This window comes from Copidosoma floridanum, unplaced genomic scaffold (genome assembly GCF_036245765.1).
Source record: "Copidosoma floridanum isolate Cflo_tuat_1 unplaced genomic scaffold, Cflo_Japanese_pri ptg000006l, whole genome shotgun sequence".
Taxonomy (NCBI): domain Eukaryota; kingdom Metazoa; phylum Arthropoda; class Insecta; order Hymenoptera; family Encyrtidae; genus Copidosoma; species Copidosoma floridanum.
In genome coordinates, this window is record NW_028321883.1 from 6801883 (window position 1) to 6829171 (window position 27289).

General features: G+C 36.5%; 1 protein-coding gene across 1 annotated transcript in view; it reads right to left on the reverse strand.

Moving 5' to 3' along the window:
• Window positions 1-979: 979 nt before the first annotated feature.
• Window positions 980-27289, reverse strand: part of LOC106643100 (kanadaptin) — a 230702-nt gene continuing 204392 nt past the window's right edge. Inside the window, exon 7 of the mRNA XM_089598587.1 lies at window positions 980-1454. Coding sequence (XP_089454713.1) covers window positions 1107-1454 — 348 coding nt within the window. The 3' untranslated portion in view covers window positions 980-1106. The remainder of the gene's footprint in view (window positions 1455-27289) is intronic.

The following is a 27289-nucleotide window of genomic DNA, read 5'->3' on the forward strand; positions in this document are numbered from 1 at the left end:
CGAAGCTACAATTTTCAGGTTAGCGATCTGTAAATTTCAGGAAAAATGTACTTTTCTATGATCTACCAAGTGATCTTTGTTGTTGTTTGGGGCCTTTTTTGGCATGCTTAATAAGCCAGTCCCTTTCAATACATGAAAGGTGAGGGTTTGCCGTCGTTTGTCGTCTTAGTAATACACTTTTGGAACTCTCTGTCGGTAAAGGTTCTGCCGGTTAAAAATAGCTCTTACAAGTTTTTTCTTAAGCCGTCATTTGGCTAATAGGCTCGCAAAACATAGGATGAAAGGCACCTTTACAAAGCAATTGTTCTAACGAAAAAAAGGAAAAAAAAGAGTAACGTAACTGCTTCTACTGATCAAAAGTTAAGAGATTATATAGTGTTCAAGCGTCTCTTAAATTTATGACATCTTTACATTTGTTTATCTTATGTTATCAGTTATTATAAGATCGAGCTTGCACAGATTACTACTACGGACTGTGTATCTTGGATTATGAGGTTGTTACATTTAAAATGGCGATAATGTGTAAAACTTAGCGTTGATTCAAATTGTAATTCTTTTGTGTTCTACGTAATCGGTTCAACTGTATTTTTGATGTTTTTTGTTTTACTGTGAATTATACAATTTTTATTTTTTTCTCTTAAATTTTTAAAACTTTGCTGTCATGACGAAGTTGATGCTAGCTGAAAATAAAGTCTTTGATATAAGAAAATCATAATTTAAATCAAAATCTTTCTCTCCATTTCACTCTTTGAAAAAAATCCTTTCACTTCACTACCACCGATGCTACCACATGTCTTCTCCAGCTCATAGAAAAATATTTTTTTTTTACTATATGATTAACAAATGAATAAAACGACAAATTGATAAGATGGTAAGTCAATGTAAGAGCTCAAAGTCATAAATTGTTAAAATTTTTTTTTTCTCAAAATATAAGTTATATGAGCAAAGCCAACAGATCATACTGTGGTTACAAATTATAAATGATATAGTAATGGATAATAATCAAGTAATTACTTAATAACAAAAAAATTTCGAAAAATTTCTATAGTTGTTGTAATATGTACAAATTTTCAATAAATTTTATCTAATCCAAGAGATGATGTCTATTAATAACCAAATTTTTCATTCAATATAGTTTTTCCATCTCCAGTCTGATTAAGCGGAGGAACCCACACATTGTAATCTTCTATGAAATCATCTTCAATAGATCTTCTGTCTACATTTTTTGCAATACCTTTTAGTGCTTGCTGATACTGTGCAGTATTGTTCTTTCTTACGGTATTTTTTATCGATTCTTTATCGGTGTTATGTACTATCTTATCTTGAACATCCTTTAGAGGCTCATGTATTAAATTTTTATTTTTGTTCTCTTGAAAATTTTTTGATTTTGTATTTTCTGTTATTAAGTTTAGATTTTTACTACTATTTCCTAGTTTGCATACAGAGTCTAATTCCTGAAAAAATATTTAATGGGTTACATTTTTTTAACAATGATTTCTTTTAAAAAAAAATAGGTGACAACTATGTTGACGATAGTAATGATGATGGTGATAAAAAATAGGATCATAATCGTGATGATGATTGTAGTGCGTTTAATTATCTCACTAATTCATATTCTTCTACTGATTTTCTTGTTTTAACGCAAATATGTTTTACATCTATGTAAGTAACCTCACTGTAATTATGTTATTTTAGTATAAAAAATCGTTTCGAAATAACATTTTCACTAAAATTATTAATTAGTCACACATTATTCAACGCAATTATACAATATATGTAGTGTAACTGGGCATTCTTATTAGACTGAACTGAACTTGACTGAAAAATAACAGTTTTTGTTTTTTATTCAGAAGATTTTTAATATTTAAAAAAATTTAAGATAAGATCAAGTCAAGACTGCAATTTTTATAATTTTGCAAGATAAAACAAGACCAAAACTTCAAACTGTCTCATCTTAATCTGAAAAAATTATTGATTTTTTTAACGAGTGAAACTATTAGAATTATTTAGTTCAGTTTTAATTTCAAAGTTATATCAAATACATGTATATATTATTAACTTCCTTATTCATTTGATGTTTTGTAATGTGGAGATTCACCGCTACTTCAAGTATTTTGATTTAAGACCCTCATTAAAACATAGAGATAATACCTAAGCATACGTTAATATAACTAAATACCAAATCGAGAAAATTGAACGGGAAACATAAATGATCATTTCTCGTCACAAGAAAACCGTCTTTAAACATTTGTATTCATCGAGAGGGCTTTAAAAATAATGGTATACTGTCCTTTCTTACATTGCTTTTCAATCCTCCATCCCTAAACATTATCCTAGGAACACCTATACATACTGACACTAACATACTCCTGTAGTCTGGACGCTCGTGACCGTTAGTGGAAACTGGATGCCACTCGCGACCTTGCGCTGGTACAGGAGTAGGAAGTGAGACTCGTTGCGATGACCAAGAAGGCCCAGGTATCTCTATCTCTGATTAAACTGTATGTCGAGAACAACAAGCTGATAAATTTATGTAAAACACGATGTCTTGCATGTAAGGCACGACTAATCTACTAAGTGCCAGAGCAAAAAGTGTTATTTGAAAAACAGAATTCAATTTTTATATTACTCCGTTATCATATCCAACTGAGTATTAGTATCAGTATGCTAACTTTGAATTTAAACTAACAAATGATTTTTCAGCCATTTTAAAACGTTTTTCGATATTAAGTGTCTTTATAACAACGCTATAAGTGATATTGTTCAGTACAAAAAGAGCATTTTTAGAATATCTACAATTTTCGTATTAAACATTTTGCCTAAAAATGTGATGTTTAAAAATTAGATGGTGTAAAACGATTTTAAATTTTAAATCGTTAAGACGACACTTTCGAAAAAACTTACTGTCCAAAAAAGTTTGATTTCGATGAGCTGTACAATTTTTGTATTTAGCGTTTTGTTTTAGAAATATGGAATTTTATTTTTGTAACAAAGCAAAAAACCTTTTTTTGCTGTTTTTGCATATTTTTTTCTTTATAGAGCGTCTGCATTGCGATCGAGAGGAAAAAGTGTAGAATGAAAAAGTTGTATTTCAACAAGATCTACAACTCTGCCTTTGAACGCGAACGTGCGAAAAGTATGTAAAAAACTTATTCCTGAAAAACTGTTGTTTTTTTTTGTCTCAGAGCGCTTCACTAAAAATGCTGTCTAAATTTTTCCTTTCCATAAAATTTGTCCAATTGTAAATCATCAGCTTTGACATCCAACTCGATGTTACGAACTAAATTTCAGACCATTTGAATCATAATAACTGGAGTTAGTCGAAAAACTTGATGACGTAGACACGTGTTTCCACTCAAACACTATGTAGCCAACTCAGATCACCCTCCTACAAGGTTTAAAACTTATTTTATGCTAAAAATAGACGATTTATACATAGTTTCACTTTTTGCTCTGATAAAATTATAAGGCACTCCCATATATTGGTCGTGCTTTAAAAGATAAGGCAAATTTTTGAAATAAGGAATGTGTCTATTAAAGTATTCGATATGAATGGCACTTTTAGTGATTACCAGCGGGTACTATCTTTTAGTCCGACGGCACCCTCAGACATTGAGGGCCGCAACGGCTGCCTCCATGGACAGAGGGATCCAGATGGGTCGGTACTGAACCTATTGAGGCTTCTGACACTAAGTTAGAAAAGTAAACCTGACCGTTGTCTCGAAAGAGGATGTAATATTAGCTGCCCATACACACATTGTATCAGTCCTTTGTGACCTATGCCAAAAACACAGCAACACAGCGATGGAAATGAAAGATAACGTCAAGGTTGCAGAATTCATGGTAGAGGGGCTATCATGCTTTAGAAGAGCAACAAAAGAAAAGGCTGCGATCGAAACCAAGAAAAAAAAAGAAGAGGAAGTGGGGCACTGAGTAACATACTTCAAGCCTTAAAGACATGGGAAAAAGTCTTGTAATGGAGTAAAAAAGGGTCCAACTCCTACACAAACTTGAAAAGATAAAATAGAAAGGAAAGAAAAACAGCATAAAAATAGATTGATGTTAAAAATAAAAAGGGAAAAAGCACTAAGCAACCCTGACCTTTATGAAGAACAAAGTTAACGTGAGCCGACTAGGAGAAAAGGTAAGGGTACCTTCTTCACCTTAGATGAGCCACTATAATACCCCCACAGAATAACTACAATGCCCCCAAGAAACCGCTGCCCACAATCCCTGGAGCCACTACCCACGAACCCGCAGCTACGACTTGATTCACTCGAGGAGGGCAGGAAGTGCGTCTCGCGTCATGTTACCGTTAGCCACGTGTCAAGTAGCCACTAAAACCCGATCCCAGCTCGGGATTAATGGCTCAAGAAGCCAGTAATCCGAAATGAGAGGCACGAGAACATGTCACTCTTACAGTCTTATGCATCTTGCAAACACTACAGCCACTGGATAAACATATGAACCGTACCCATGGTTGTTTTCATGGCCTTCTGATTTCTTGGGACTCCTGGTCCTGGATGTTGGCTTGGGCCAACACAGACACCCAATCACACATAGCTAGCCAAGACCTGAAGCTCCTTTGTCGGTCAACGAGACCCTCCAAGAAAACTCAGATAGTCGCAAGCTTTGCAACAAGCTTTCAACGACACGTTGAATTTTCTGATCACGTTAGCTACGGAAAAATTCAAAGCCACACAAAGGGAGAAACTCAACTCTATAACTCGAGGTCAGCTACATTTTTCTCGCTCTATACCTCGGAATAATCCCTACCAACAACCCTTGATCGATCGTCTACTGTCGATCAACAATTTCTGATTGGCTAATTATGCACCAGCGCTCTTTCTTATTTATTCAATTAGCCTTTGGCATATTAATTTAACCGACAAACCGGGTTGGGCTTTAGGCACTTGCAGGAAACTGTAAGTGCACAATCAAGATCGGAGCATGTTGAAGGTGCGGTAAAAATGGTTATCATGCCAGGAGCTGCGCTACAAAAGAGTCCAGGTGCTACTTATACCGAGAGATGACCCCAACGCCTAATTGCCACCATGTGCAGCTCTTGGGGTGGCTGAAGAAGGCAATCAGAAGTCCTGGCTCTCGCAGATACTGCTAGAGCAGTACTGTGACCGTCCGGGGACATGCTGGTACGGCGACCTCACGGGTGCAGCAGCTATCATAGTCTGCGACAAGGATAAGTTCCCAGTAGCCGATTCTGGGGCCGGGAGCGATTTCGTGTAAATGAAGAGGGGCTGTGTTACCTTCGTAAGTTGCTACATGTCCTCGAACATAACAATCGGCGCTTTTCAGACGCGGCTCGCTGCTCTGTATGTGTATTTAGGGAAAGGGATGACGGGGTCATTGCTGGCAACCAAATTTCCAAGGCCACCTCTTGGGGTAAAACACCCACCAATACTAAGGGGTGGGCGGAGTTGGAGATGGCCTAAAGCTTTAACCTCACTGTGATGAACTGTAGTAATAAGGCAACGTTTGAACGAATAGAAATCAAGGGCTCGATAGTTGTTACAACTCTCGCAAAGACAGGCATGGTAACGTGGATGTCTGCCTGAAGAGTTTTGTCGGACTATTCAGCAAGTGTTCACCAGGTCATTTCATTCGAACTTGGTGAGTTGTGCGATGCTGTGCCGTTGAAAGCACTTCGTGTATGGGCCGTTAGGTGTAATAATGCATAACTTAACAAAGAAGCGCTTCGCAAAGCCCTGGCCAATGCACCACCTCTATCTAGCCAAAACATAATCTCAGGTGCAGCGACGACAGCGCAACTCATAGCGTCTATCATGCAATGCATCGAGGAATGGTGTGACGCGAGTATGCCTCGGAAATCGGCCTGGTCAAGTTGGAAACCACCCGATCGGAGACCCAACTAGGATATCCCACTAGTTAGGTAGGTCCTAGATGGGCTGCCGAGGTAGGACCTACCTATAAATTTTAACGGGGCTCTAGTGAGGCGTTACCTATGCCCAAGGTTCCTATCTTCTACCTTACCTAACGTTTTCTGACATTTTGAAAACTGATGGTAACGTGAGTGCGTATTTCGGAGCACTGTATGTGTGTGTGTTAGTGAAAACTTTACCTTTTGCATGTAAAGACTGCCCTCCTGGACCATTGGCTACACATCATTAAATGATTGATAACAAAAAAAACTTATAAAAACATATACTGTGCAAATATCAAATCCTGAAAGACAGATATACAATAAAGTACATTATACAATACTTCATGTATACAAGAAAGATTAATGATATCTAAAATTACAGCAACAGATTCAGCAGAGTGAAATTAACAAGAAAAACATTGATTAATTTCAGAATTCGTGTTTTTATTACGTGTGCGCCTATTATTTATTAAGTAAAAAATATTTGAATGTACTTCAACTTTTTTTTCTTATTTTGGAATAAGAGCTTGTTTGCATTAAAATTGTATTGTATTTAATTTTGTGAATAAATAAATTCACTATCTGCATGCATACAATTGTCACAGTTATAGATTAACTGGGCTGCCAAGGTAGGATCAACTTATTTTCCCGTTAAAGTGTAGTGCTAAAGTCCCACTTGTGCCTAGCTTGGCCGCAGGTAGAGTCAGTTGGTAGCCAAGATAGGGCCGACCTAACACCCAGCTAAACTTTCCGATCGGGCAAACTACTGGTGGACCGAAGAGATAGCTGACACGCGGAGAGAGTGTCACATTCTCTATCGCAGATCTCAGCGCTTCCAGCGAAGAGAAGATACAGAGGAGGCGGTGATGCATTACAGAGATGCAGAGAAACAACTGGTGAGGGTAATCGAAGGGTGGCAAAATCTGTTGTTGGCGTGAGCTCATAGTCGAGGTCAACAGAGACATCTGGGGTTTGTGTATGCAGAACGTTATCGGAGCTCTTTTTCAATACATCTAGATGAGAAGTGAACTGAGACGGCCTTAGTGGACGAGGGTCCTTTGTTCACGCAAATGGAGCTATCGACCGTTTTGCAAGCACTGCCAGCACAAAAGGCCCTGAAACCAGACAGAATACCGGGCAAGATACTGGAGAGAAATCCAAACGCGTTTACATGGGATAATGGATCAAGCCGACAACCAGCACGCACTGTGTAAGGTTTTGGAGCGAGATAATACAACATAAAAAAGCCACTGTGCAATTAAGAGGTGCCAATTTACTTGCGGAGGATACTGGACAATTACATCCAGAATAATGTGCTTCAGAATAACACAACAGAGAGACTACGCGAGGTAAGATTAACATCAGGGGTGGCTAAGGGCTCTTCGATGGGTCCAGACTTCTGGAACCTCGTGTACGATGGGCTCCTACACTTACAAATGCCCAAGGGAGTAAAGCTGGTGCGCATCGCGGATGATATTATCCTGGTCGTTATCGCAAGATCTCGGGTCAAAGCTAAGCTCAAGACTCAGTGGGGGACCTCCAGGGTATTGGAGTGGCTGGAGGACCCATGCTTCGAACTGGCTGGCCACAAAACAGAGATGTTTTTTATCACAAGGCAACAATAGATTGGCGAAGATTTTCTTTTCAACGTCACGGGTGCGGCGATCTACTTTCACAGCTCACATTCAAGGAACACGTTGGGAGAACTGCGAAAAAGGTATTAAAGGTAACGAGGGCTCTTCTCCGACTGATGCCGAATATAGCTTGGCCGCGAAAATCTAAAAGGAAGGTACTCGCGTTAGTGGCGAACTCCATCATATTGTACGGCTCTAAGGTCTATGCAGATGCGTTGGCGGTGGCATAGCTCAATAATCGCTCAAAATTTGGGTATCAGTCGGGTTCTTGCGAGTCACCTGTGCGTACTGCATGTTGTTTTCAGCCACAGTGATGGTGATCGCGAGAATCGTACTTATCGTTCTTTAGACGTAAGGGTGCAAAGGCAGAATTTTCTCAGGTAGGACCCAAGCCGTACGTCAAAAGCAGAAAGGAAAGCGTGCGGCGCTGGCAGCGGAATTGGAATGAGGTCATTGTGGGCAAGGGAAGCCAACTTATACCAGAGCTCAGAAACATATTTTATTTAACTTTGATTTAACTTCATATTTTTAGGTAGAAAAAAAAGTTTATACTCATCTCTACGGAATTACTCCAAGAATACGAAAAACAATAAATTCGATATGATTAAAAGCCAAGAGTGCTTACGTACTCAAAATTTTATAAAAAAAGTTCTAACTTTCTTTTTGCTTGTATCTTCGATTCTGAACCTCGTAGGAAAATTTTATGGCCATCATCATTAACTTCGTATAACATCTTTTAAGACACTTTTCATCACGTTGACTTTGCATTGCTTATTATAGGCAAACTGATGAAAATTGCAATAAAAATTGTTAAATAAAGTTTACTGTTTGGAGATATATAGAAACACACACACACACACACACACACACACACACTCACACTCACACACACACTCACACACACATATATATATACACATTTTTATTTTTTTTTTCTATATTATAGTGCTCTACGTCCAGCCCCTTTCAATAAGCGCACTACTATGGGCACTTAGCACTTTGGAGAAGGAAGGGAAGAGGGATGGGAGGCCTCCCATTACTGGGAGGGGGGTAGGAGGAAATTAGGGAATTATGCTGCGAGGAGGTCACCTACACCATCCTCGAGGAGCATTGCGTGGTGAAAAAGCACATGTGAAAGACACAGAGGTACTTGCCCGAAAGTCGCACTGGCCGGGAATCGAACCACGGTCGCCCGCGTGTCAATCCACGACCTAGCCGACTGAGCCACCGCGCGCTCTATATATATATAGACATATATATATAGCTCCGCCCCCCTGCGCGCTCCGCGCGCCAGCCCCCCCTTTTATTGAGTTATAAGTGTAATTTTTTCAAAATAAGGTTTGTATTAATATTTTTTAAAGCCTTAAAAAATGATAAAATTAATTGTTAGTATGAAAATAATATGTTAAAGTATATTTTACAGAATTCGGAAGACTGGCATTATTCGAAAATACTCGGGAATAAATTTTTCACGCTGGAGAATGATTACTGGTCTGTTTTAAGGAAATATGAAGAACTAGCTGCTAATTTCAAATAAAAGTGGTAAAGTTTATATAGACAGAGAGATGTGCCCTTGACTTTTTGTTAGTGAGCTTTATTATTTCTTCTAGTGGCTCTCTTTTTTAAATGAGCTGTCTATCCTGTATGAGTCAATAGATATTTTTAAGCTCTTATAACTATATATGCCCCCTGCGCGCTCTGCGCACCAACCCCTGTAATTGCAAATTAGATTTACGAAGTATGACAAAAAACCCGAATTATATTAATTGTTACTTAAAATTTATATATGTAGAAAATGTGTATTAATCATAATTAATCACATGAATTTTTAACAATCACTTTTTTTTCCCTAACTAATAACAGCTATTTATGAGATTAGTAGAACACGATTTTCAAAACGATATAATTTTTGAAGAAGCATGTAACGTTATGCTGCCTTTTCAACTACGAAATTTTTTCGCATGGTTTATTATGTCTGAAAAGTTTTTTGGTAATATTATTTGGAACTAATACGAAAAATTTTTTATGAAAGATTGTAAAGATGATCAAAATAAAGCTCTTTTACAATCAAACGAAATTTTTAATTCTGAAAATATGTCTTGTAAAGATTTCAGTTTACCAGAACCAACAGAAACGACGAAAAAAATCGATACTGACAATGATAAAAAAAAATTTTTATGAAATGTTTTTACAACTTAGTCATGGTCAACATGTAATTTTTTAAGAAATAACAAAATTTGGAAGACATATTTTATTTTCTCGATGGTCCTAGTAGATCTGAAAAAACTTTTCTATACAAAACATTAATTAGTTATTTCATATCAGTTGAAAAAAAAATTCTTACAATGGCTTGGACAGGTATTGCTTCTATTCTGCTTCCAAAGGGAATGACCACTTACAGAACTTTCAGACTTTCGTTAGACTTAAGCACTATAGAAAGTGCATTCTTCCAGTTTAATCCAGATAAACAAAAATTACGTAATATAGAAGTAATTATTTGGGATGAAGCTTCTATGATACCGAAAAAAGCGTTACAAATCGTTGATAGGACTTTAAAAGATTCATCTAGTAGTGATAAACCTTTTGGAAATAAAATAATAATTTTCGGTAGAGATTTCGTTAAATTCTCTCGGTGGTAAAAAATGGAAGCAAAATTGCCATTGTTCAAGATACCATGAAATTTTCTAATTTTTGGCCTTTGTTTAATATTTGTGGGGGTCTGGGGGGGAGCTGAGGGGGAGCGGGGGGGTAGCAAAACCTCGCTCTAACTCTTACGACTATATAATATAGGAAGATATATATGGGACGTTCCACGTCAACCGTAACACTCAAATGGCCAAAATTTGGAGCGACCAAAAAAGTTCTGTCAGGGCTCAAATTATTTGCATAACCATAGACTGACTTTGAAAATCAATTGGGCCTTGTTGGAAATTTAAGATGGTGGATGGAATATGGCACCCAAAACCTGGAAAAAATCAAATTACATAAGACATATGCTTGTGATCATGTCATGATATAGGTTAACAAATTGTAACAGGGTGGATCCAATATGGCTGTCAAACCTTCAATATGGTGGCAAAATTTTTTCAAGTCGATAGATTTGCAACAAAATTTAGTTAACGAGGATTGTTTGGGTTGCTGTTCACGAATTTGGGATGAAATTTTCCAAACTCAAGATGGCGAATTCAAAATGGAGGCCACACATTTTGGAAATGAACGGATTTATACTAGATTTGTAGGGCTCTTAATTTTGGCCACCAAAAAAAACCGTAGATTTTTAAAATTTTTTAAAAATTCAAGATGGCAGATATGGTGGAAAACTTTTTAAAGATTGGTGAGTTTTATATTTTAAAAAATACTATACGATGCTCTATGGCGTTCCAAGTAAAAAAATTTTTTTCTGATTCTTAATTATAATTGTCGTTTTTGAAAAAAAATTCATGTGTTGAAAAAAGTTTTTTAGCTTGATAAATTTGCACATTTTAGTCCGATGTAAAAAGACATCACGGTATGATGAAAGTTGTATTAGTTAGCTTATTACGAAATGAAAGTCTGTTATTAAATAATCGTAAATGGCTACAAGCAATACTGACTTTATAGTATTTTTATTGAAAATAATCTTTCTTCATTGCGTACAACTCAAAAATGTTTTAGCTCCCGAGTACCTCATGACCTTTAAAGACTTATTCTCGACAATAAAAGCATGCCCATTCGGAATATTCTTTACTGCGGGAGCTGTATTAAATTGTTTATTCAAATGTTTTCTGATTTTTTCATGAAGTGATGCACTATAGTATAAAATTTTTATGTTTTTAAATTTTTTTGTAGCCCATTATAAGAGATCGTTTGATGTTAAGAGTGTTTCTGTGGCTTTTGCCTGCAAACTTACGCGTGTAGCTTCCCGTTTAAAAGTTGCACCTAAACCATCACAAGCCCCTTTACCGTGTGCTAGCATGCATGTGCCATTCTGCAGTAATACGAAAATCAGATTAATGATGAATCAAGTTGCACATTTGAAAGCGATTTTTATAATGCTGCTTGGCTCCGTCTGTCACATAAACAATTTTTTTTAATTCAGGAACAATTTTTCTTATTTCAGGTATTAACAGCTATTGTAACAGCTGTATTAACATCTCCGGGCTTTCGTGAAATTCAGACTTTCAGTATTTAATAGTACGTAGTCCATCTATGTATTTTAATTCCAGACAGCAGATAAGGCCAACCTTATGACAAAAAATCTCTAGTATAGTTTTGTGCAAGATGTCTCCGACCATATTTTCAGCATAGAAGGGGGAATACTGTGCATACTGTGCCCCCTATTACGTTTTCACCGAAAGTGGTCCATTAAAAGGTTCTAACTGTACCTGTATTATACCAAGTACACTTAGTAAATTGATAGACACGCTAATGTGGCCCTACCAAGGATGTTCTACAGTAACGTATTGATACGAAAGTGCTTCTAGTGTAAAAGTATAGTACTAACTCCGTGGGTCCAAATGCATGCTTCGGTACATGTTATCGGATTCTAATTTAAATGTCATCTTATATTGAATATCTAAAAGCTGACAAAACATTGACTTTTCCTATTCCATCCTGCAATATTACTGTGATATGTCTGTTAAACTTCAATCTGATTACATCTATAGAAGTACTCATATAAACCCCAGAAGAGGAATTCAACTCGAACCTTGAGTCCCATTCAAGTGTATGATAAATCCAACAATCGTAAACAACAAGCGCCCAATCACCAAGTGCGTGTTTAGTTACAATATCAAAATACAATATAATAGATTTATCATAAATTATGTACTAGTCAGTAATAAGGACGCACTAATATTTGCTACCTAAGACCCCAGCAACTGTTAATTGGTACTTGGCAGATGCTCAATCGATTTTACGCTGATATCCTAAAGTAGTAAATAATAATGTCTCTCTATATCGGTCCAAAACATCGAAATTTGTCAAGCTCAAATTTGTCAGAAAATTTCTTCAAATTCACCAAATTTTGTTTAAAAAACAGCTATTTCATTCAATAATTAGCAATTGATATTCCGTGCTGAATTTTGTTTCACATAAGATTTTATTTTTTTTTTTAAATTGTTTAGTTTTTGATGAGCTGGCCACCATGTTGGATCCACCATTTTTAATTTTTCGACATCTGATTTTGGATTTGTAGCCAGCGCTTAAAACTACCTAATTAATCTACAAATTTTTGTGTGCGGCGATTTCTCTTAGTATGAAATCGAATTATACAAATTTATCAAGCTATACAACTTTTTTAAATACATAAATTTTTTTTCAAAAACGACAATCATAATTAAAAATCAGGAAAAAAATTTCTTACTTGGAATGCCATAGAGCATCATATGATATTTTTTAAAATATAAAATTCATCAATCATTGAAAAGTTTTTCGCCATATTGCATTCATCAACTTGAATTTTTTTAAAAAGCCTAATTAATTTTAAGTCTACGGTTTTTTTCAGTGGCCAAAATTTGGAGCACCACAAATCTAGTATGAATCCGTTCACTTCCGAAAATGGTGTCCACCATTTTGAATTCGCCATCTTGAGTTTGGAAAATTTTATCCCAAATTCGTGAACAGCAACCCAAACAATCCCCGTTAACTAAATTTGTGACAAATCGGTTGATTTAAAAAAATTTTGCCACCATATTGGAGGTTTGACAGCCATATTAGATCTGCCCTGTTACAATTTGTTAACCTACATCATGATATGATTACAAGCATATGTCTTATATAATTTGAGACAAAAAAGGACCTTAATTTTTGCAGATTCTTATTTTTACAACCCTTTTTTTGGTTAAAAATCGATTTTTTCCAGGTTTCGGATGACATATTCCATTCGCCATCTTGAATTTCCAAAAAGGCCAAATTGATTTTTAAAGTCTATGGTAATGCAAATAATTTGAGCCCTGACAGAACTTTTTTGGTCGCTCCAAATTTCGGCCATTCGAGTATTACGGTTGACGTGGAACGTTCCATATATATATTTATAAACATATATTTATGAATAGTGACGTATGCGGACAATCACGTGTATGTAAGGGTTATTATAAGGACAAAAGTGGAATTATGTGGACGTCCGCATAATTCTACCATGTTATTAATATATATATGTTAGAAGCACGTAAAGTCCGCATTAGTCACTATTAATAAACACACCCACACACACACACACACACACACACACACACACACACATATATATATATATATATATATATATATATGTTTGTATATCCCCGAACAGCAAACTTAAATTAACAATTTTATTGCAATTTTAATCAGTTTGCTTAAAATAAAATGCAAAGGCAATGTGATAAAAAGTGTCTTGAAAGAAGTTGTACCAAGATTATGATGGTGGTCATAAAAATCATATATATATTGTGTACATACTTCAGATGGGGTCGGTACAGTATGATATAAAATATATATTGTAACGGGGTGTACGGAGGGGAGATAAGGTTAGGAACAGGACGTGACCTCACGACATGCCAAATTGAATCTCGATCAGGCGGTTAGGCCCGAAAACCATCGTCGACACTCCTCGTTGAACCCGCAGACAAATTTACCTGCATTCACGCCTCTGTCGCTATATAGGTGTACTTCAGTACCTCGGTATCACAGCAACGATCCCGTAGAGCATGCACACCTAGGACGAAAGGCAACACTGAAAGTCTAATTACATGCAAAGATATGGGGACACGGGATTCTCGGGTTGCGTATAATACACACATAAATTGACTCAATGATTTAACACTAGAAAATTTGTAATTATAGTAGAAAGAATAGCGTACATTGAAGATTCAAGAATACACGCTTTTATACAATACAATAAGAAGATTAATATATATACACGCTGATGTGTGTATACCACAACGAGAAAAAATATAAAATTAACTGATATACGAGACTGTTGTCTCTCTCGCACTTTAATTCCTACATGACGGGCAGACCTCGCGAATCGTGCCGAAAAGACGCGTTCGCAAGCAATGTCACCAACTTACTTGGTTGAACGCAGGCGCTGAAGGTGACGGACAATGTCAAGTATCTCCTGATCCTGAGGGAAGAACTGGTGGGCGTCCCCATCATCCAAACTTCTTGGCCTTGATCTAGCGTGCGTGGCCTAGATTCTCCGGGTGCTCGGATGATGTCGATCTCGACTTTCTCTCCCTTTACCGACGGTTACTGGCGCTCCCAACCTCTTTTCCGATCACGTATCAAATTCGTGATACGCTGCCGCTCGCACGGACTCCCAAGCTAGTCTGACTCGAATCGCTGCGCTCTCCGTCGCTTCACTTCTCCCCTCCCCGCTCCCGCGAATGCCCCGCGGCTGCGCCATCGCCATGACAACACACTCACACATACACACACACACACACATACCTATTAGGACAGTGCATAGCGCTTTCATATGGATAAAGAAAATTATACAATAGAAAATAGTTTGTTAATGAAAAACATAAATCAAGTAATAAAACAGAAGCAGTAAGTAATATACATTAAAACTTAATATTTCAAATTTATGGTTTTTAAAATACTCTATGGATATGAAAATGCGTATATTTTCCATCTGTGAATGCAAAGTTATTCAAGGGCGTAAAGACATATTTCTTGCATTTGCTTTAGCTTTGATAATGTTGATTTTTTACTATTCATTAAATTTTTTAATTAAAAGTAGAAAATTTTTTTCCTTACTATGAGTATAAAGTGTAACTGCCGCTTTGCGTTCTTGGACCACACTTTAAGTCCTTGTAATAACTTTGGACCCACGCGCAGAAAAGTTTTTTGCGCTTTCTAACAGAGTTGCCAGATTATGTGAAGCGAAGCTTACCAGTAGAGGCCGCTGAAACTGCCCAAAACGGCACGCAGCTCAAAACTGACCGCTCAAATACCGCCCAAACAACGCGCATTTTGATCCAAAATAAAAACTACATAACTCGGTAATCTCCACTTATTAGTGATCCTTTTCCTTTTTATCAAAGCAAAATATTTTATGTAATTCGAAGCAATTGATTTCAAACAGTGATCGGAGATCTCTTGAAGAGGTGTGAGATGTCTTTTTGACGGTTGTAGATAATAAAAGTTCAGAAGAAAGCTTTAACAGTCGTAAAAATTTTATAACTCTTTTTCTACTCTTCGTATGAGAAGAGATATTAAATTCATGATGAGAAGACTTCAAAAATTTTGTTTTTTAAATCATCAAGTATTAAATATTAAACATTTCAAAAATCATCATACAATTATCAAATAATTGAATCATTCAACAATTAAACAGTGTTAAAAGTTAAGTTTATTTTTAAAAATTTATTATTTGCTTACAATCAAACAAAACTAGTATTGACTAGCGCGTTTAGGAGATCTTTCGTTAAATCTTATGTATTAGAAGAGTTGTATCTAACCGTTGTTTTTTAATATGTCTCAGAGCAATCTTTTGAAGATTTAAAAAAGGCATTCAGAGTTATGAAATCGTCATCTAGATCACTCTCGTTGCTCATATCATCTACATCGTTTTGTATCAAGTAGGGGGAGACTGGGTATGATTGTGCCAAAGGACGGTTGTGACAGTGGTCATGTTGACAAAACTGTAAGAGAGAACCGCCAAATATAAGACGCGGGAGGAGTGGAGTGCTGGGCCACTTGTGTTTCACAGTATAACATGAGCTGTCGTGTGATATCAACGACAGCAGACGCTTACATTACTTTTGGGGAGTGAAATGTAAGTATTTTCCTTAAATTTTTTTTACAATTATCGGTGTATATGTATAGATCGAGCAATGAGTATTTTTCCTCGTTATAAGATACACATCAGTACGTAAAAAGCAGTGGTTACTTTTCATATGAGCTATGTTGTGTTTACAAGGTAGTTTTTTTTCGAATAAGTGCGGTGGGTACGTTTGTGACACATTGTAACACACAAGCAAAATTAGTTTTTTTCTTTTCAGATGCCTCGTGAACGTTCCAGGAGAACGGTAAGAGGTGCGTGTAATGTTGAAAAGCATACGATGATACAAAGCAGGGAATTTCTATATGAAAAGTTGCAGAAATGCATAAAATTAATTATATGAAATTATTGCAATACGTTCGTATACGTGATACAGCCAATGCAAACGGAAATGATGGAGGCAGCGTCAGTATAAGTTACGTTACTCACAACAAAGTCTTTTCTAATGAGCAAGAATAGCGGTTGTCAAAATACCTTCTACGTTGCCCGGATATAATATAAGATACAATAAAAGTGATTTAAAACGGTTTTAATGTATTTTTTTTACCTGTCACAACCACCCTTGGGGTATGGTCAGTTGTGACATTTTTTTTTTTTTTCTTTTCAACAGCTCGTACGTCTAAGCGACTGTTTCTGCAGCCATAATTTTTGTACACGTAATATTGAGGAGTCTTCAATTTATCATGCCCAATAATTTTTATCCCACTGAGTGTCATACTTTCGAAGTAACGGGGTCTTAAGTAAAAATTGGTACAATCGTACCCAGTCTCCCCCTATATAGAAGAATTAAAGTTTTCAAACATATTTGCAGTAGGTATAAAACTTTTGCAACATGTTTTATTTATCTGCATAAACAAAGAAATGTCTGCATCCAGAATTTCCAATCAGTTGTAACTTAAATAAAAATTAACTTACAGTAGAGTGTACTCACAAGCATATTATCACAGACAGCATTTTCAGTTGCATTCTATTACGCTATTTGCTTTTTATTACTGTCATGAAACTGAAAATGCTCTTAACTACTGCATTACTTATTGTTAAACTCAAACATTTAAGAGAAAACTAAGCAATTCCTTTAAAGAGCTGGTTTCCTCTAGAGTTTTTTAATGATAACACACAACTTTAAAAATGTAAAATATCTATTAATCTAACATTCTGGTTGTGATTTTGATGTAGACAAATATCTAACAGGCTAAGTGTACCAAGAGCTCCCTACTAATTTTTTTAAACATCTAAACCATTTTTTGCATCAGTGAAATTAAGAATGTAAAATTTTTAAATGTTGTATAATTTGTTTTTTTTTGTTATTAGAGTGTATATATTGTTAATTTGAAAAAAAGTTTCTACCAAGTAACTGAAAAGAAAGTTGTTTGAATAACCGCTTTCTTCTCGGGTGAGAACAGATATATTATCGGCATCTATTTATTTGAGGACTACATTCATCTTGTTCACTTTGGACAAAATTGATTTTAAAAACGTCAAGTATAATCTATTGCACATATCTGAGAAGAGTTCCATGAAAAGCTTTGCTTGGAGTTTATTTTAGTCGATTTTGAAATAAAATACTTCAAAAAGTCATCATACTGTGAAAGTAATACAGATGAGGTTGGCAGCCATTGCATCCATCGAGTTGTACAAAGAGGCTGCAGCTTTTCGGGCTTTCTATTATTACTTCTAGCCTAGAAAAAGTAACAACAACTACGTGTCAAGCCATAAATAATTGTCATTTTTAAGTTACTTTGACCCAAAAATAAAATTTTGTAATCAAGTACTAAGTACTTGTATATACGCACTAGTGGGACTTTATATATTGTTACGGCGTAGAAGAAATTTTTATATTTAGGCCTATGCTTTCGCTCAATAGCCTGGGAACATGACAGAAAAGGTTGAAGACGGAGTACTGGGGTGAGAACAGGGTAGATGATTGTAGAAAGGTTAGCTAGCTACTTGGCCATCGGTATTTACACCCACGGCACGTATACGGCCATTTATTTAGAAATGGTAACTTGGTTCTCTTTTAATGAGTCTATAGTTGTCTGATCGCCAGCATTTTTACTAGTGAAACACAACATATAGCTTTTAAGATTGGGTTTGTTAACTAAAGGCTAGTTGCTTGGCAGTCGGCATTTACACCAACTGGCACACAACGTGGCGTCACTTAATTGATTTCAATAAAGGCTAATTGCGTGACCTTCGGAATTTACACCACCTGACATACAACGTAGCGTTACTTGATCGATTAAAATAAAAGCTAGTTGCCTGGCCGTCGGCATTTACACCAACTAGCACACAACTTAGCGTTTTTTTCTTATTAAAAATTTTTTTTTTTAAATTAAAATTTTTTTTTTATCATCTGCTTCGCCACTAATTTCCGAATTGAACGGCCCGCAATAGTGGATTTTACGCGAAAAAAACTATGGGGGGTGCGTAAGAATTAACCTTTAAAATAATGTTACTTACTTTCATTATCATCAAAAAGGGGGATACAAAAGCGGATATAATTCAAGTTGAAACGATTGGACGGGATTCTCCAGGTTACGTATAGGCAGCAACCGGGTTCTCTAGGTTGTGTGTACTTGTCTGGCTACTGCTCTAGGTATATTACCAAGCTGGCCTGACTATTGAATGCACCAATCAGGTTCTCCAGGTCGTGTTTCTATAGTCTGGCTACTGCTCTAGATATACACCCAAGCTGGCCTGACCATCGAACGAATTTTTTCGGACTGATCTCCTTGTGAAGGATGTCATGGGCTTATATAGCCGAAAATCTTGCCTACTTATCATCACCAGTATGGCCAGAGACAACGAGACGTACATAGGTTCTTAGAATTAGTCTGCATTATCTCGTGACAGGGAGAGGGAAAGATTTTCTATATGCTTTCCGTCTCCCTGTACATGTGCCGTTTTGGTTTCGATGTGATGCTTACTCGCTAAAGAAGATCGTATAGCAACGATATTGGTCCCAGTGTTCGCTCGTCGGAAATAGGTCGCATTACAGTTCACGTGATTTTTCAGCTTGGTGGCCCTGGGTATTGTAAGTGTTAAGAAAATAAAGCGGTAGAAGTGTAGCATGCCGTTGTCAAGTCTCGTTACATGAACGTTGGCCAATGTGTAAACCAAACATTCTGGCTCCATCGTCGGCTTGTTTACGAATGGTTAAGGCAGAAAAGGAAAAGGATAGAAAATAATTATTGAGTTTCACTGAACGATGTAGATAAATCTGTCAACGCATAAGGAGGGAAGGATATGTAGACTAGTTCTTGTATCTTTATCTTGCTCGGTCTCTCCTTATACGTATGTCACGAAGCATTAACTCCAGTGCTTGGTATATGTGTGAGTATGTGACATTTAGGTTGATACGAGAGCGTGGCCTTGCAAGGAGGAGAGAAAAAAAAAGTACGTCGAGCTCAGCTTCGATGTAACAATATTTGTATAGATCTTAAAAATTCATACTGTTTTTATTCATACTACATTTGGAGAGTGTCAGTGTACATAGGTACAGTTACACATTTTTACAAGTACAACTTGACAGATGTAGTTTTTTTTCGATGCTACCAATTTTCAGACAGCAAAGCAAGCTGCTTTATCGATAGAAAAAAGTTTATAAAAGCACCACTAGACCTTTCAAAGGCCATTTTTTGAGAGCAAAGAGCAAAGCCCCTGCAGTAAATATCATAAACATACCTTATAAAATTATTTGTACTCTTCGATTCTGGTTGTACTGTAAGTAAAGTATGTATATATTGTTCTTAGAAAATAATTTAAATGATCTGGAAGCTTCTTAAAGGCATACTCTGCACATTTGTATATACTATGCCAAATACACTTAATTAAAACCAAAGATGGAATACTCTTTTTGAGATGAGTATAAAATGAATTATTTGATACATACAAATTGGATGCTCCATTTGTCCTAACGGTGTACATTTTCGGTGGATCAAGACCGATTTTTTTTACATACTTCGGTGATGCATCTGTCAATTTTTCCTGTGCACTTTGTCACCCCAATTAAGCCCAATAAATTTGTAATCATTTTTTCCTTACTTTCGCTAAAATACCGAATACACAATCCCATCAACTTCGTTGAGGAGACGTCACTTGATTCATGTTATATTATCGAATACCAATTTGACTCAACATCTTTTACTAGTTCAGATAAAAAGGAAGGGGCTACTAATGCTGTAATCAGTTTGAAGCATTTTATTTGATGGATGCGAATATTCTCAAGTAAGCTGCCTTCATCGATAATTTTTAATAGCTTACTAAGATGGTCGATAGCTCTAATAGATACGTGAACTGCTGTGTATATAGCTAATCAGATATCCACATCTTTCGCATTATTGTTCATCGAAGTACTATGTTTCGTTACTCCCAAAATTTTAAAACGATTCAATTATGGAAGGAAAGGCTTGAAATGACAAATACGTTATTAATTCATCAGTTACGTACCAAATTGAAAGGAAGGTAGCTGCTTAGTTTTGTCCAGTAACTTGGAATGTGTCGTATGCTTTTAAGTTTTGGAGTGATTAACCAAATCACCATGTTGTGGACGTAAAAGTTTTCTACAACATTTGCAATAAGCTTTTTCATCCCCTTTAATCAAATCTTCTTTGGAGGTCTCTTTCAACCAATCTATAGTAAAAACACAGTCAAGAAGGATGGAAAAAAAATACTTAGGTTATGATTGTACGTTTATTTACCTCGAAGGATAGGATCCGAAAACCACTTTTTTGAAGCCTGCCTTTATATTTTGCATATTTTGGCATTGTTATTTTAATAAAAGCACAACTTAATGTAATTTAAATTTTTTACAATTTTAGAAAGGTGACCGTTTAAACGTGCGACAGATAATGTGCAGGCCACGAGCACAAATGCATACATACTCATAGTCTATGTAAATGTATACATACATCGAAAATACATATAAGTCCATAAGTCTATCTAGAAATAAAGAACTGAGTATTTGGACCTGTCTGATGGACTTCCATATTCTATAGGTGCGTACGTTTGCCTAATGCGTTCGTTCCTGTCAGTGATAGTTGACAGTGTAGGGACGGTGATCTAGTAATTCCAAGTTTCAACTTCAAATTACAACATTTAAATATTTGAGACGGTATCTTCAATATCTATATTTTTCTTAAATTTACAATGGGTCTATCTATAATGTAAAAACCGCCCAATATACGGGAAACCGTATATTGAAATTATTCCCGCAAAATCATTTCTCTACCCACCCAATTTGAGGAAAACCGTCCAATCTCGCAGCCCTGCTTTCTAAACCCATATACTTTTCTGCTTTAGGGCCCAAAGTGATTTACTAGGCGCAAAATGTAACCACAGGTACAATATTGCACTCGCCTCGATAAGAAAAACAATATATGCGACTCGGACACAATGTTCGGGCGTTCATGTTTGTACTTATCGTTAGTAGGGGTTCTAGAGCCTTCAGAATCGCAAAAAGTAGTGGTATTTTTCATGATTACGGAATTAAGCTTGAAATTACTAGAAAAATAACGTAATAAAGTCTTGATAAAGAGGTCAATCATGAATATGGTTTTATTGATTGTCTCGAAAAGTGTTAGGTTTAAAAAAAAAAGTTTGCTATCAAAGTTGTTTGAACGAGCATTTGCAGCTAGCGATCCATTACAAAATGGTTAATTTGAAATTTCAATTTTTCAGAACTGTTGTTTTGTCAGATATATCATGATAAAACCAATAGGTATGTGGCGCCTAGCGCCGTGCCGTCAGGTACAACGTACAAACGTAAACAACAGCTTGTCCCACGCCCAGTCTTCTCGGTATCGAGAGTGTCTCCATCTCTGAGCAGCTCGTCCAAGCGGTGCCCCTTCCCTTTAGCACGGCGCGAGGCGCCACAGGTAGACACAATATCTTTCATAGTTCCAAATTACAGATTTTTAACTGCATAAACAAAAACGTATATATACGAGTATATGTTATTTGAAAAAACTCATTGCTAAATACCCTATTTTTTTCAATTTTGATAATAGAGTTTTGCAACAAAATGCACTTAGTTGCTCTTATTTTTCAATAGATGTTAAAAAATACGTTCTGTAGAATTAATAGGAGCCAAGATGCGGTTTTCCCATTTTTTTATCCGTAGTGGCCACTCTAATTATTATTTTGACTTCAGACTTCAGAACAGTCCAACTCCTTTTTTGAATGTTTACTTTATAAGACAAAATTTTTTCTGTATTAATTTCATGAACCCTTTCGCCGTTAACAAAAAATTAAGTAAAGAAAAATACGCACCGAAATTGCCGTCGCCAGCCGTCGTGCTTTACGAGAGAACTTTTTATTTTTATCTGCATGTTCTCGAAAAACGCCAAAAGATGCCTCCCAAAAAATGAAATTTCCTAGGGCTTTTATTAATATTTCATTAATTTTGTGTGCTGCATCGTCATTTGTAGCCCATTGCCATTAATGAGCATTAATATTCAAAAATCATAATCACCAAAAATTTCTTTCTATGAGCGTAGCATCAACATTTATGAGTGTTTTTATTACTTCTTTTACATCGGTTGTACGTACGCAATAACATTATTAGTATGCATATTTTTCAGTGAATTGGGTATAAATAAGTAGTTGCAGTGATATATGTTTAAGGTGTTCAACATACAGTGTTATAGTAACATTCTTTTTTATATTGTAGAAAAAATATTGCCTCTGTTTAGAATATTTGTCACTCATAAATTAATTTCATAACTAATTTTTTTCTGTGTAGGTTTGGCCTTATTTGTACGACCAGCATTTTGATAAAAGATTCTACCATGCCACCTCAAAAAATCAAGAATTACGTGCCTTAATGTTAGGATTAAAGCAATCTTCCTTTTCATCTCAAGATTACTAGGCTCGAGTGCTAATCGGAATCACTCTTTCTAAAGATCAGTAGTCTCTTTTTATGCACCATGATTACATTCTGGACTACGAGTTTAACGTTGAAGCAAAATTTGAGCCCTCACCTTTATTTTATGATGGAATTCTCATACAGCTAAGCGGTAAGGGATTTAAGACTGTAAGTTATAGTAGTCCAACATTTATTACGCTTCGAAGTAGAAAGCAAGCTCCATCTACTGTGGTGACTCATGATCATAATATATACACACTGATAGAGGAATCCAGGTTTTTAGAAATACTGATAACTAACAAAAGCCAGGTCAAGCCATTACTGATTTTTACTTTAGATGGAGGTTCTATAAATATATGAGGCAATTTTCTAAAGAATTTTTATACGTACTGAAAATAAACTAATTTTTTTTTTTTTCTAACAACCATCGCATTTTATGTTGAACGTTTAATGGTATTACTGGGAACGTAGCAAACGGGAGTTATTTTGCTACATGATACTTTTGAAACCATTTGGATGCACAAAAAACAACATCTGGTCCAGAGTTCAAGCTAAAGAATTTTAAGGCCGCTAAATGACACCTTGGCGAATTTCTAGAGTGATTTAGTTGTGAACAAATTCTCTGTAATCACGCATTACAAGGATTCAGACACCCAATCAGTTATATTCTAGCTTGTGAATGCAGAGCGGTACTATAGACACGTCTCAGTAGGAAGTCACAGTATTGTTTTTAGATTTAAGAACAATGTTTCATCTGAATACGAAACGGCTTCATAGTCTGGAATCATCAGAAAATAAAGGCGCCCAGCTGTTGTGAATTTTTTAGGGTATGGTTGTTTAGGTGCAACTCTAACTTGTATGATTTCGCTTGTCATTTAGCACTAAATACAAGGTGGATTGAATTCACTGAAAACTTTATTCTGTTTCAAATGTCAATATTATTCTAAATTATTCTACTTTGCCTCAATTTCGGCTGCAGATAACTACTTCCAGCGTCTTCAACAATCCAAATTCACAGAGTTGGAACCAGGAGAGAGCCTCGTAGATAAAAAAACTAGTGAGCGTCTCCGGCAGCCAAATGACCCATATTTATTTGGAAACGTAGGGCCAAGTATCACAATATCCAATCCAATCAACAATTGTAGTTTCCATTTTGCATCTCAGTGCGTCACGAAATTCAGGTTCCTTACCTCTGCATTTTGTTTCCACACTATTTTTATCACGCGCTTGTAGTCCCAAGTTAGTTTGCTTCCCTTCAGCTGTCCTCAAACCTCGAGCTCTCTTTAGCTCCCACCTACCTCTTCCCACCAGTATTAATTCAACGGTAAGTGAGAGCGGTTGTACCTATTATCTAGTTCCATCTTTTGATTTTGGTTCTGCCGTTTTGAGCCTACGGGCTTTTTTTATTTCAGACATGTTGCACGCTCCTTTTTGTAACCACCTGAAGTCTTAATTCCTGCATCGCGGCTGCTCTTCGTCATTAATGTAACTTCCTTCTGTTCAGCTGGCTAATACTCTCCTGCGCTGCACTGCTTTGCCGTTGCATTTTAAGTTTTCGGCTTGTATACTCTTACTCTCGTGTTGTCGCATCTTTGGCACCTATTGGAGCTGCCACCTGCATGAGTGATTACAGTGCGATATTGCTTTTGTCTTTAAGGGTATTTTAGTACTATTTAAGTGTGTTTAAATGTGCAGCAAAGTTTTTAATCTTATAACTTAAATAGTTGTTAAATATATACATAGTGGAGGAGCGGCGTTGGCTCAGTAGTAAGCGTGCTTGTTACTGATACAACGCTATTCTAGGGGTTGTAGGTTCGATTCTCGGTGAATGCAGATTTTTTTTAAAACTGTTTTTATCAAGAAAAGTTTCTATGTAACCCCGGCTGTTTCGGGGCGGTTTTTTTCGTGGAATTTTCCTTCAGAGTAATTTCAGAGTTTTTTCCTTGCCCCACAGGTTTTCGGGCCTGGGTGAATGCGAAACAGTGTTAGGGCATTAGGTAGGGATTAGCGAATCCGATGTCAGGCGCCGGGCAGGGATTGCCAGCCTCACCGGCAAGAAGTGATCCCTGAAACACACACTGAAAAATTTTTTGGTAAGCAGCTCAACCATTATTGGAAACGCAGCACCCCCTCTATCTTTGTTCGACCTCTGCCTCGGCTGGGGCGCGCTGCGCACCCTGTGAATAGAGTGGGAGTCGCTACATATGTCGTAAGAAAGCTGTCTTACCGTGTAAGAGAAATCTGCTCATAGCTATGTATAAGAATAGCTAGAATTGAGCTTGAAAAAAGTAATCGTGCGTACGTTAAACTTACTGACGAGTAAACTTGTTTTTTTTACTGGTGAGAAGTAACCTCTAATAAAGCATCTCGTATACAGTAAGCAGCTTACAGATGGATGCTTGTGTACACTTTCAAATTTTTATCAGTTTAATACATTTTGTTTAATATTTCCTATGTGCATAAGAGAGAAAATAATCTGTATCATACAACGACAGATTTTTAGGTTAGTCTTATTAAAATTTTATCACAAAAACCCTTACCTACAAACAGATCACGTAAATGAACAAAATTATGCGCGTCTAGAAAAGAATCCATCTTTTACATTAAATGAAATACGGCATACAAAAATAGAGAAATCAACTCCTACCATACACATTTGTTTATACAAGATACGTTTTTTTGAGAACGCATCACTCATCGGCTACTGCACGGCCGCGGCTCCCGCAGAAGGTCCACTACCTTACCTACTCAGCGGGTGAACTGCTTAACATTTAGGGCAGGCTGCCTGCCCTAAATGAGAAGGTAGCGTTATCAAAGAAGCGTGCAGCACTTCCAAATGGATAGTACGAAGCTGACAGCGTGTTTTATCAAGGAGCTTACTCTATTGGGCAAGCCTCACTCCCTACATTTTTTGAGTTCAGGGCTTCTCTGGGGATGCTAATTAGCCTGGATCCGATGCTTCGACAGAGAGAGCCGTCTTAACTGGCGAGGAGTGGACGTCCTGGAATATGGAGTCCTCTCCAGCCAAAGGCTACACAGTGGCGAGTGGACCCGATGCACCATTGGTGCTGAGAGTGTCGGCTTAACTGGCAAGGTGTTCCACTGAAGATATAAGTAAAAAGGGTTAGAAATGGATGGTGTGGCAATACACCCCAACACATAGGTGGTGAGTGGGTGGCCCCGGCGACTAGGCCAGTAGGCTGTCGTGATAACTAGGTAGAAAAAGAAAAAAAAATATATATACAGTGTAAACACAGCTTAAACTGATTTTGTGCTTAGCGGCGTACACTGGACATCAGTACCTATTTTTTATCCATTGTCTTTGTTTTTCTTTGTGCCCACTATGGATTAACCGATTAAATACATGTGATGGATTGATACTTTAGTCAGCAAACGTGCATTGCAGTATGTCTAAGCTAGTTCACTCAGATCATTATACACTCACTAATACTGCACCGTACTTTACATAATCATTCTATTATAATTCACCAAGTACCTGCCAAGTTAAAAATTAACAGGACCGAAACGTATAAGCTTACATAGCAGAAATGAAAGTGTTTTCAAGTTTTTGAGTTTGACATAATTTATAATAATTTTTTTTATATGTCTTATAACCATGCTAAAATAAGACAATAAGAAATCTTGTACCGTTCGTGCAGCGCCATAATAAAAAGTGTTCGAAAGGGGGTAAACATCCCCTCAGTTGTAATGCTTGTAGTTCATAAACTACTGCATTCAAAATTTTGCAAAAAATATCGTTAAATTTGGGATAATTCGCTTAATACGCTGTGTTTCACTGTTTAAGTACTTATTAATGTCATATATATATATATATTCTCTGAATAATATAATGTATTGAATTGAAAGATTAGAACATAAAAATTATGTTTACATGTGAATCAGTACAATTAAAAATATATATGAACTATTGTTTCTTGAGGTTTTGCCATGGCAAGTCTTCCGGGTTAAAGTCATTGTAGGTGATATAGTGTTACAGTAATGAATGTAAAATGGTTTGCAGTTTAGAAATGGCAGCTTCATGGTCACGATTTCTGTTTAGTTCGGTAGGGATACTGTTCGCACTGTACCGTATCATGATTTGTATGTAAGATGATTGGAAGTTGTTGGTCAGTTCGTTTTTTTTT